A 12056-nucleotide genomic window follows, 5' to 3' on the forward strand; every position below is an offset into this window, starting at 1 on the left:
ATCTATTTGTTATTGAGTTCATGCCTATTTTAGTTTATTCTGTTGTAATCTTGTTGATGCTACGGCTTTAGTTTCATCATTCTGTTGTTTTATATTCTTGTTTTGTCACTGATGGAACTGATTCTTTGTGGAAGTATTGAATTTAGGGCATGAGCGGTTTTGTTGCCGAAATGATCATTTTTTTTGGTATACTTACTATCCAAAAATATATTTTAATGACAAAAATATTAATTACTTTTGTAATATTTTGTAGCTTACACCAACTTGGTCTCATTTCCTTTCAAAAAAAAAAATTCCTTTTTCGAACAATAGACAAAGATGTTACCATGCTATTATCTATCTCATTGGCCATGAGAGTGATCGTCGGTATCAAAAGTTTGATGATGTTGAGATGCTGAAATGGTCAATCTAATAGAAACATATATAATCTGACAAATCATATGGTGCAGTCATCTTTAAACTTGACATGGAGAGAATACCTAGTTAGTGAGTGGTGCTAGGAAGATATGTACAACCTAAGGCCTTTGAGCAATTGAGTATAATTCTTTCCTGCTAGGTGCTAGGTTAGACTTGGTGTTTAATTCTCTGTGAATAATATGTTTTTAAACCTTGGGGTCTCATTTCACAGCAGTAAAATTTATATATATATATATATATATTTTGGTCTGAATTTCAAAGCAGTAATATGGTTGACCAGAAAATGATGCCTTTTGGTGTCTGGTGTTGCTTCTCCTCCTAATTTTTTTTTCAGGGAAGAGAAGGGAAGCGCACACACATGCACACAAGAGAACAAGGACAGAAAAAAAAAGCTTGAAAGTTTCCCTATGCTTTTATCTTTTCTATTAATTATTGCATTAGTACATCAGCTGAGGTATTGGTCTTATATTATTAATACTTGAACCAGATCTATTGGCACATTTTCTGTGTTGCCTTTTTCCTTTTGTTCATATCGAATGAAAAGGATAGGCGACTTGCCTATGCCTTCATCCATTCAATAAAGTTCTTAAAGATCCTGTGAGATTGGCCGCCTTCTTTGGTATTGGTCGTGGCCATTTCCTTCAGTTTGGAAGCTCTTGCTTTGAAATTTTCATCACCAAGAAGTTGTTCCACCTTCTTGTTGATTTCTCCTTGTGGTATGATCCCACTTTCATTCTTGTTGAACTTCAATCCCACCTTCCAGACATCACAAATGTAGCTCTCATTAAGGAACTGGTCAGCAAAGTATGGCCAGCACAAGAAAGGAACCCCATTGCTTACACCTTCCATGGTAGAGTTCCAACCACAGTGGCTTAAGAAGCAAGCAATGGAAGGATGAGCCAGAACCTTTTGTTGAGGTGCCCAACCCACCATCAGACCGCGAGAGGCTACTCGGTCTTGATATCCTTCTGGGTAGGGATCAGATGTTTTGTCAGTGATATCTGGCCTCACAACCCAGAGAAATGGCCTTTGGGACAGCTCAAGAGCCAGAGCCAGTTCTTGGAATTGGGTTCGATCAAAAACTGTGAAGCTGCCAAATGCAACATAGATGACTGAGCAGGCTGGTTGTTGATCCAACCACTGTAAGCAAGTTGTGTCTTGTGGCCAAAAGTAGCCTGCTGAATTTCCAAGCCGGCTGCTTGCCAAAAGTGGGCCTATTGGTAACATCTCTGGTGCCATGGCAAATGCTGCTGGCTCAAGTTCATATGCTGAGTTGCAAACAATCCACTCTGCCAATTTCACAGTCTTGTTGTTTCTTACCATAACTTGAAATACTATTTTCTGAGTGGTTAAGTCACCAATGCATGCCCACACAAAGTCTGCGGTTTTCATGGTGGGCATGTTTGGTGCTAACTGCATTATCTGGCTTCTTGGGACAGTTCCTGCCAAAAGTGAATGACTATGAAAAGAAAAGACAATAACAGAATTCAAGAACTTGTTGGACAAAATATTACATGACAGTGTTCCATAATATTCACATGAAAAAGGATTGTACCATCGTCGTTAATGATTCCTTCATGAATTAACTTTGGGATAGAAAATTGCAAAGCCAAAAGCGCAGCTGCTGCAGGCCAGAAGGCAACTCTCCTGATATTCAGTTTCTCTGCCACTTCCAGAGCCCACCCGGAACTCTCATCAGCAATGACACAAGTGACTTTGTCACCTTTCCCTTCATTGATCTTCTCTATTAGCTCCTCTAACTTCCCGGGCATGACTCTTTGTATTGCTTCACATAACTGTCCTAGCTCATTCCTGTCCTCCCAGGGCTCTAAGCCATCTGGAAGTGAAACTAGATGAATACGATCCGTGAAATGACTTTCATCAGCCAAGGCATTCACGACTCGCTTGTGATTGTAGTCTGTGTTCACAAATGTGACTGTGAAGCCATGGTTAACTAAGCATTGTGACAGCTCCATCAAGGGAATCACATGACCTTGTGCTGGAAAAGGAACAGCTATTATATGTGTGTTGCTCATTTTTGTTCTTGAATTTTCCTTTTTCTCTTTAAGATGTTTTCGAATGTGGTTTCTGAATCGTATCATATATAGAAGGAGATTGCATCGGTTTAGGCGCCATTACTTAGGCGTTGTCTTCATTAGCATTGTTCTCATTTGAATCCAAAGTTGGGGAATCAACCATTTTGTCTCTTTTGTTTAGATTTCATAGTTCATTTCTTTTTTGGTTTACTATGATGTTGTTTTGCTGATCCTTTCAGTGAATGGCTTTAGTTTCTTCACTCTATTGTTTTGTACTTTGTTCTATAATTGATGGAACTACCTTTCATTCTTTGTGGAAGTATTGAAGATGTTAAAATGGCAACTGGGGTTTTGGTTTCTGTATTTGTAGTTTACACCAGCTTGACCCCAACTCCTTCCAAGAAGTAAATTTAGGTTTGATCCAATGCTTGAAGAGCTTACCAATCTTTTCATCCACTCAATAAAACTACTGAAACTTTTGTATGAGCCACCACCTTCTTTGATACTATTCATAACCATTTTCTTGATATCCAACCCCCTGCTTTAAAATTACTGTTTCCTAGCAGCTGCTCCACCTTATTTTATGATTTCTCTGTGGGTAATGATCCTACTCACATCTCGATCAAAGACCAAACCAACCTTCCAAATATCACAAATGTAGCTTTGATTGAGAAATTGATCAGCAAAGTAAAGAATTGAAGCCCCAGGGCCAGTTCTTTGAACTGTTTTGGATCAAAAACTGTGAAACTACCAAAAGCAACATATATGACTGTTTGTGGTGGTTGTTGGTCAAGCCAGTTCAAACAAGAGTCTCCTGGCCACAAGTTTCCACTTTTGGGCCCTGGTGGAATCTCTGGGGCCATGGTAGATGCTGCAGGCCCAAGGTCTGCTTATTTCATTGATTGGTTGTTTAATTCTAACCATAAGTTCAAACACATTTTTCTGCAAAGCCTTGCTGCCAAGGCATGCCCACACCAAGTTTGCTGTGTTCATGCCAGGCATATCTGGTGATAATAACTTAATTACTTGTTTCTTTATGGGAGTTCCTGCAAAGAAAAGTATAATTGAAGTTTGTCATGGTTTTAACATGTTCCAATTTTGTCACAGTTTGTAAAGCAACCAACAAACAAAATTGTCAAGCAACCAAACATACACCAAGTTTCTAATCAAGCCGCAACAACAATAATGAGCAAAGAACTCTAAAAAGCACATCCATGATGACATATGCTCAACAAATCAACTTAAAATATAGAGAGAATTTTATAAATTTCAAATTCAATCATGATACATGCTTAACAAATTATACCTGAGCAAAAACAAATTGCACTGCAACGACCGTAATAAATCAACAAACCAAAAGGCAAAGCCATCATGAAAACAAGTAATTAAACAAAGTCAAAAAAGGCATATGCATTGATGAGAAAATTTCATAATTTCCATTAACTTCAAAAATCATACTGATACGTAATGATAACATACTTACCTACCTGTACTAAAAGTGAAACAAAGCCTACAGTTCATACCTCTTCTAATACGAAGACATCACCAAGATCGAAACAAATCGCACCAAGAACAAACGAAAATGGAAGAAATTCAAAGCAAAAAAATGACGAGCTGTCACAAGAAAAATACCATACGACAGTAAAATCACAATCACACGCATATAAGACAAGGATTTGAGTGGCTCACCCTTAAAATTGGGCTACGTCCACTGTTTGTATTTGTATTGTATTTATGAGAGGGTTTTACAATTGAGGGCTTGATAGCCTTTGTTTAGCTGGGAGCAGCTTGAGGTGAAAATAGGAGAGCTTGCTGGAGCTCTTGCTTAGGAACAATGCGGTTTGCTCTTGGTGAGCTTGGGTGGGTTTGCTGTATTTGAGCTGGGCGTGTCCCTCCTTGGAGTTGAGGGCTCTTTATTGTAGAGCGAGTAGACAGCTGACAGGATGTAGGCCCGTTTGGGATTGCTTTTTTTGCCAAAAACCTGCTTCACTTTAAAGTTAAGCGGTTTTAGGTGTTTAGTAAAAATAAAATATCTCGATTATTTTGACTTTTAAAAGCGGCTATGAGTTGCTTTTAAAAGCAGAGATGAACCTTTAATGAATTTTTTTAATTCCCAAAATACCATCATTCATTTTAAAAAATAACACCACCTCCACTTCCACATCCAACTCCACCACTTACACCACCACATTCACTACCTCCACAAGTTTCTAATCAAGCCGCAACAACAATAATGAGCAAAGAACTCTAAAAAGCACATCCATGATGACATATGCTCAACAAATCAACTTAAAATATAGAGAGAATTTTATAAATTTCAAATTCAATCATGATACATGCTTAACAAATTATACCTGAGCAAAAACAAATTGCACTGCAACGACCGTAATAAATCAACAAACCAAAAGGCAAAGCCATCATGAAAACAAGTAATTAAACAAAGTCAAAAAAGGCATATGCATTGATGAGAAAATTTCATAATTTCCATTAACTTCAAAAATCATATGATACGTAATGATAACATACTTACCTACCTGTACTAAAAGTGAAACAAAGCCTACAGTTCATACCTCTTCTAATACGAAGACATCACCAAGATCGAAACAAATCGCACCAAGAACAAACGAAAATGGAAGAAATTCAAAGCAAAAAAATGACGAGCTGTCACAAGAAAAATACCATGACAGTAAAATCACAATCACACGCATATAAGACAAGGATTTGAGTGGCTCACCCTTAAAATTGGGCTACGTCCACTGTTTGTATTTGTATTGTATTTATGAGAGGGTTTTACAATTGAGGGCTTGATAGCCTTTGTTTACTGGGAGCAGCTTGAGGTGAAAATAGGAGAGCTTCTTTGGAGCTCTTGCTTAGGAACAATGCGGTTTGCTCTTGGTGAGCTTGGGTGGGTTTTGTATTTGGTCGGGCGTGTCCCTCCTTGGAGTTGAGGGCTCTTTATTGTAGAGCCGAAAGTAGTGACAGGATGTAGGCCGTTTGGGATTGCTTTTTAAAACTGCTTCACTTTAAAGTTAGCTTTAGTGTTTAGTAAAATAAAATATCTCGATTATTTTAAAGCGGTGGTCTTTTGTGGCTGACTTTTAAAAAGCTATGAGTTGCTTTTCAAAGTGCTTTCAGAGATGAACCTTTAATGAATTTTTTAATTCCCAAAATACCATCATTCATTTTAAAAAATAACACCACCTCCACTTCCACATCCAACTCCACCACTTACACCACCACATTCACTACCTCCACAACCACCGCCATCGCCACCGCCATCACCACCACTACCACCTCCTCCACCACCACCACAACCACCACCACCAACTCCACCTTCACCTCCACCACCACCACCACCACCTCCTCCACCACCACCACCACCACCACCACCACCACAACCACCACCTCCTTCAAAACCTCCACATCCACCACCACCTCCACAACCAACACCACCACCACCACCATGCTGCCACCTCCATCACCACCATGCTGTCACTACCACCACTTCCATAAGCGCCATCCCTACCACCACCACCTCCACTCCATCACTACCACTATTACCACATGATTAGTACATAACACTTTTAACATCATGTCTATTTTAGTCATTATTCACAGTTACAACAATTTTATATTAAAACTTACCAAACGGTTTTGACACTGCTTTTTGTACTAACAGCACTTTAAAAATATTGTTTACCAAACGCGGAGCTACTTTACTTCTGACTAATTATTTTCAAAGCACAGTGAAGCAACTTTTTTTAAAAGTGAGCAATCCCAAACTGGGCCGTGAGTTACGTTACCGAACCTCTATAAATCTTGTGTTTTTGGTGTGTTTGCTTTATCACTCTTGGAGTGTGTGTATTTATTCTTGGTTTGTGTATCATGTCTTATAGTCTATGGATAACAAGATCTTGGAGTGTACTAGGGAGTTACAATAGTATTTCAGTTACAATAGTTAATTATACTAATGATGAGAAATGGTAAGTTGTCAATTACATTGTTATTAGGCCATAACTCCATATTTATGTTTATGATAATGACTTGCTGTAATTGTAGATTATTCTCTACAGACTTGTATATATATATATATATATATTGTATAATGATCATATGAATAATATAAGGGAAAATCAGTTTCTACATGGTATCAAAGCTAATGGGTAACGCCGATTAGCGATACTCCAATTGCCAATATTGAGAGTCGTTGTCGCTCCTCACCAATAAAGGTGTTTGTTTCTGTATAGTCCTTTTTCCTCTCCTCTTCTCAAAGATGAATATTTTTTTTTTCATCTCTTCCACAGCTCAGTGCCTCTTCCACTCCTCAGATACCTAGTCTTACTCCTTATCCAAGTCCGTCTCTTGACATCATAGCCAGATCTCTGTTTTCCTTCAAAGACCACACCTCTCTATCGTTGTTTCCCTCTTTCTCTTGAAATCTCTATCCACTTCTTTGTCTCCGTCGTGCCGTCTCTCTTGCCGAGCTGTCTTTCTTCCCTCTGCGAGCCTCATCAAGCTCGCCGAGCCTTATCCTAGTCTATGATCGTGGTTTCTCTCTCCCATGTTTTTATGATGCTTTCTCTATCATGGTTTCCATATTTTTCCTCTTATTTGTTGATGTTGGCCGTCATTGTTCACCTAGCCGTCTCTTTTTCCTCCACGAGCCTTGTCAACGCTCGTCGAGCCTTCTCTGTCGTGCTACACTGCCACTATTCCCTTTGCATAGCCCTTGTTTCTTCCTTTGTGTTGCCGACTTGGTATCGGTCACTTAAGCCCTATTATTGTGTTGCCAACTTGGTATCTCTGTGTTGCTGCTTTGGTATCGGCCTCTCATGCTCTATCTCTACTCAACTGGTGTTCTCCTCCCATCTTAAGCCCAATCTCTTTCTTTGATTTTACTACTGGTCTCTGTCTTCTTCGTTGCCCTTTTGCGCTACCTTTCTTTTTCTCTGTTATTGGTATTGTCTTCTTTTCTTTATAGTTCTTTTATATTACTAGGGTATTTTCTTCTCTTATTTTCAATTGTGTTTTCTCTCTCCCCATCATGGGTTGTCTCTGGCATCTTGAGTTTCCTTCCTTCCATGAGCCCATGCGCTCCTTCGCATCTTTTGTTCTCTCTCCCTCTCTTGACTACTTTCTCCTTTTGATGGGTGTTTACTTTTCTCCTCTTTTTCTCTTCTTTTTCCATCTTTATTTTGAAAGGATTTTCTCTCTATGTGTTTTGCCCACATTCTCTTTTCATTTCTCTGTCTCACTTGGTTTCCTTCTTTATTTCTTATTATTGTTTTTGGGTCAATAATCCCTCTTTATTTTAATCTCTATATGCTCTTGTGATGATCTTTTCTTTATTACTTCTCTGTTCCCATGTGGTTTTCTTCCCCATACCTTATTTTATTGTTTCTATGGTGCTTTGAAATTTAAACTTGCCCATGAGCTCTTTTTCTTTTCTCAAGTTGGTTTCATCTTCTATCCTCTACTGCTATGCTGCACCCTCTCTTAACCTCATATTTGGAGGGAATGATTTTCCCCACGAGAATATCCGTCAAAGATTCCTTCGTCTTCTCCGCTTCTCTTTCTCCCTGCAAAACGGATCGGAGTAAAGACCACACCGGGTGTTGGCCAAAAGGCCCTCCGATGCCTAAGTTAGGTAAGGTATTTCAAGGAAAACCGGGTGGCCGGAGCCGTGTGTGGTGGCCGGAGCCTTGTGTAAGGGAGAGAAAGAAAGTGGTGGCTAGGGTTTGTGAGAAATGATTTCTGCAGAGTTTCAGTAGGAATTTAGACGTACCTCCACCATTGTGTGTGGCTATGCTTTTATAATGGTCTCGGAGGCTAGGGTTTCAGAGGAATAATTCCGTAGATGGAAGGGAATTATTCCTCCCCTTTATGGAATTGATTTGATCAATTAGGGATTTGATTTATTAGGGTAAATCAAATCCCTAATTGTGGTAGGTATCAAGTCAAATCTTATTTCAATTAGGTAACTCCTCATTTAATTGAGAATCGGGGTAGGAATTAGGAATCAATTCCCAACCCAATTAGGTAGTCTTCAATTTAATTGGGTAACCCCCAATTAAATTGAGTAACTCCCAATTAGGTTGATTAATTCCCAATTAGGTCAAATAATCCCCAAATGGAATGAATTATTTGACCTAGGGTTTTGACTTAATTTGGTTACCACAAATGCCCCCCAGCTTCTGCATGGCGCGCGGTGGCATGTAGGAGATGTGAATTATCTGTTGGGCTGTCCAGTAATGGGCTTCCTTTTGGATTTGGACTCCTTTTGCAGATTGGGTTCCCAATTGGAGTGAGCCTTTGACTGTTCTTGGAGTTGGGTTCCTAGTAGGAATAGGCTTGCGATTCCTTCTTGACCTAGGATGCCCAACGTGTGTAAATGCATGGCTTCTCTTCACTCTTCTTCACATCGCAAACTTAACTTCTCTACTTTCTAGCTTGAGAGAGATCTTGGAGAATTTGTACTGCTTGTCGAAGAGAGGAGTCGCCGTGCATCCCAAAGTAAGTCGAGCACGTATATTTCTTTTTCTTCGTCTTTTCTTATTTTTTTCGGCGAAGGTTAGTTGGGAGAAGTCCGGCTAGTTGTCATCGTGACATGTGATTAGCGATGGCGGCACTGTGGTGGGGCATGTTTGCAGATGGACCACCTGCCTATCATCGCACAGGTGGAGCATGTTGGGCCTCATGCGTTGCATGCCTCGTCGCTAAGTGGGTATCGGAGGAAGTTGGTGGTGCCTTGCCTAGGATATTGAGAGATGGAAGCATAATGGTCGGACTTGGATGATCTGCTGGTGGGCAAGATGAGTATTCTGAGAAGACTCAAGTGAGAGCTGTTTCATCATCATCCGCCAGGGTTAAACATCTTGCTTGTGTAGATAGTAGGAGGGTTGGTGAGTGCCAGGGTCCCCCTTGAGGGACTCCGGGCGTGTTTTGCACATCCTCATGATGGTTTCCCTTAGGAAGTTGGCGAGTGTCAGGATCCTCTTGAGGACTCGTGTTCACACATCCCTTAGGATGGTTTCCCTTAGGAAGTTGGCGAGTGCCGGGCCCCCAAGAGGCTCGGGCGTGTTCGCACATCCCTTAGGATGGTTTCCCTTAGAAAGTTGGCGAGTGCCGTGGCCCCTTAAGAGGCTCGTGTCCTGCACATCCCTTAGGATGGTTTCTTAGAAGTTGGCGAGTGCAGGGCCCCCCTTAAGAGGCTCGTCGTGTCTGCATATCCCTTAGGATGGTTTCCCTTAGGAAGTTGGCGAGTGCAGGGGCCCCTTAAGAGGCTCGGCGTGTCCTGCACATCCCTTAGGATGGTTTCCCTTAGGAAGTTGGCGAGTGCGGGGCCCCTTAAGAGGCTCGGGCATGTCCTGCATATCCCTTAGGAAGTTGGCGAGCGTCGGGGCCCCATTAAGAGGCTCGGGCGTGTCTGCACATCCCTTAGGATGGTTTCCCTTAGGAAGTCGGCGAGTGCCGGGCCCCCTTAAGAGCTCGGGCGTGTCTTTGCCACATCCCTTAGGATGGCTTAGTCGTCGCCTGCGTCTCCGACGCCGCTTATGGGCAGCGTGTGTCTATCCTGCCTCCCTTAGGAAAGCGGATAGGAACCTGGATACTTCGCAGAAGGCATGGAGACCTCCTTTTAAGAAATTCTGGCGCACCTGCGTCTCCCTTAGGACGCTTTTTACGGCGCGTCTCGGCGACGCTTTGGTCGTCGCCTGCGTCTCCCTTAGGACGCCGCTATGGGCAGCTGCGTGTCTATCCTGCCTCCCTTAGGAAACGGATAGGAACACGGATACTTCCGCGAAGGCATGGAGACCTCCTTTTAAGAAATTCTGGCGCACCTGCGTCTCCCTTAGACGCTTCTTACGGGCTGCGTCTCGAAGGACGCTTTGGTCGTCGCCTGCGTCTCCTTAGGACGCCTTATGGGCAAGCTGCGTGTCTATCCGCCTCCCTTAGGAAGCGGATAGGAACTGGATACTTCCCCATGAAGGCATGGAGACCTCCTTTAAGAAATTCTGGCGCACCTGCGTCTCCCTTAGGCGCTTCTTACGGGCTGCGTCTCGAAGGGCGCTTTGTCGTCGCCTGCGTCTCCTTAGGACGCCGCTTATGGGCGGCGATTTGTGGTGATCCACGCCAATGGATTGTGGTGTTGTCGGTGGCCATCGATTGTGGGCAGCCAAACCGGCGGATGATGTTTCTCCGGATGAATCGCTCCACATCGGCTTCTTTAATAGAGGATAGAGCTTCTGCCTCGATCCATTTAGTAAAGTAGTCGGTGGCGATGATCATCCATGTCCTTCTTGTCGGGCAAGGGTGGTAAGAGACCCACTAAGTCAATGACTCATTGCATGAATCGCCATGGACTATTTTGCAGATGGTCAACTTCGGCACGCAGTTAGGAATCGACTTGTATCATTGGCGATCACACTTTGACATATTGGTGAGTCGTGGCGCATGGTAGGCGAGTAGCCTATGTTTAGAGCCTTCTAGGCGAGTGATTTGCCCAGAGTGGTTGCCACACTCGCCGCCGTGAATTTTGTAGAGGACCTCAAGTGTTTGAGGGTATTTTATGCAGGCGAGATGAGGACCGGAATATGATCTGCGAATGAGCTTGCTGCCGTGCATATAGTATCTCGCGGCCTTCTCTGGACCTTCCTAAGCTTCGGACTTGTCCGTTGGTAGGTTCCCACTCGCTAAGTAGTCGATGATAGGGTCTTGCCAGTTGGGGTCCTCGTCAATTTGCATTATGTCGATTGGCTATATTTCTTCAATGCTTGGTCGGTCAAGGTGTTCGACCAGGATGGAGCATCTGAACTAGGCATCCAGTCTTGACCCTAGGTGGCTAGTGCGTCTGCATACTCGTTCTCTGCCCGGGGTACTTGTTGGATGGTGAAGGTAAGGAACGCCTTCAACAACTCCTAGACTTTGTCAAGGTACAAGATCATCCTTGGGTGCTTCGCCATGTATTCACCTGACGCTTGATTCGTGATCAGCTGGGAATCGAGTAGATGGCTAGCTTCTTGATTGCGAGTTCCTTTGCCAGCGCAGGCGTGGCGGTGCCTCGTATTCGCCTCGTTGTTCGGTAGGGAAGCCATAGCGTGATAGCTTGCTCCAACAAGGTTCCATCCGGGGTGATGATGGCGACACCCGCTCCGGCTCCTTTTTGGTTTGACGCTCCGTCTACCCGCAATTGCCACGTGTCTCCAAGTTGGCTAGGTCCAGCGGATGTCCCATCTGCTCTTGAATTTTCTTTATTTTTGTTGACCAATTTCTCTTCTTCGGCTGATGGGGTGAACTCTACCACGAAGTCTGCTAAAGCCTGGGCTTTTATTGCAGCTTTGGCCGGTAGATGATGTCATATTGGCTTAGCTCTATAGCCCACTTCATGAGTCGCGAGAAGCGTCAGGCTGTGCAGGATTGATCTCAAAGGAAAGTCAGTCATGACGATGACTCGATGAGCTTGGTAGTAGGGTCGTAGCTTTCTCGCGGAAACTACAAGAGCCAAAATGAGTTTCTCCAATTTTGGGTAACGAGTCTGCATCGAGAGAGCTTTTGGACGTGTAGAATACCGGATGTTGGGCTGACTCTTCTCGAATGAGGTGGTGA

The 12056-nt window shown here is 42.8% G+C and overlaps 1 protein-coding gene across 1 annotated transcript; it reads right to left on the minus strand.

The window, feature by feature from the left end:
• Nucleotides 1-658: 658 nt before the first annotated feature.
• On the minus strand, nucleotides 659-2580 carry LOC103330098 (UDP-glycosyltransferase 83A1-like). Its single transcript, XM_008232649.2, has 2 exons — nucleotides 1973-2580; nucleotides 659-1859 (listed from the first exon to the last, which is right to left on the minus strand). Exons 1-2 carry the CDS (start codon nucleotides 2517-2519, stop codon nucleotides 976-978), a joined length of 1431 nt encoding a protein of 476 aa, XP_008230871.2. The 5' UTR covers nucleotides 2520-2580; the 3' UTR covers nucleotides 659-975.
• Nucleotides 2581-12056: the final 9476 nt, after the last annotated feature.

This window comes from Prunus mume, linkage group LG4 (genome assembly GCF_029339155.1).
Source record: "Prunus mume cultivar Tortuosa linkage group LG4, ASM2933915v1, whole genome shotgun sequence".
NCBI lineage: Eukaryota > Viridiplantae > Streptophyta > Magnoliopsida > Rosales > Rosaceae > Prunus > Prunus mume.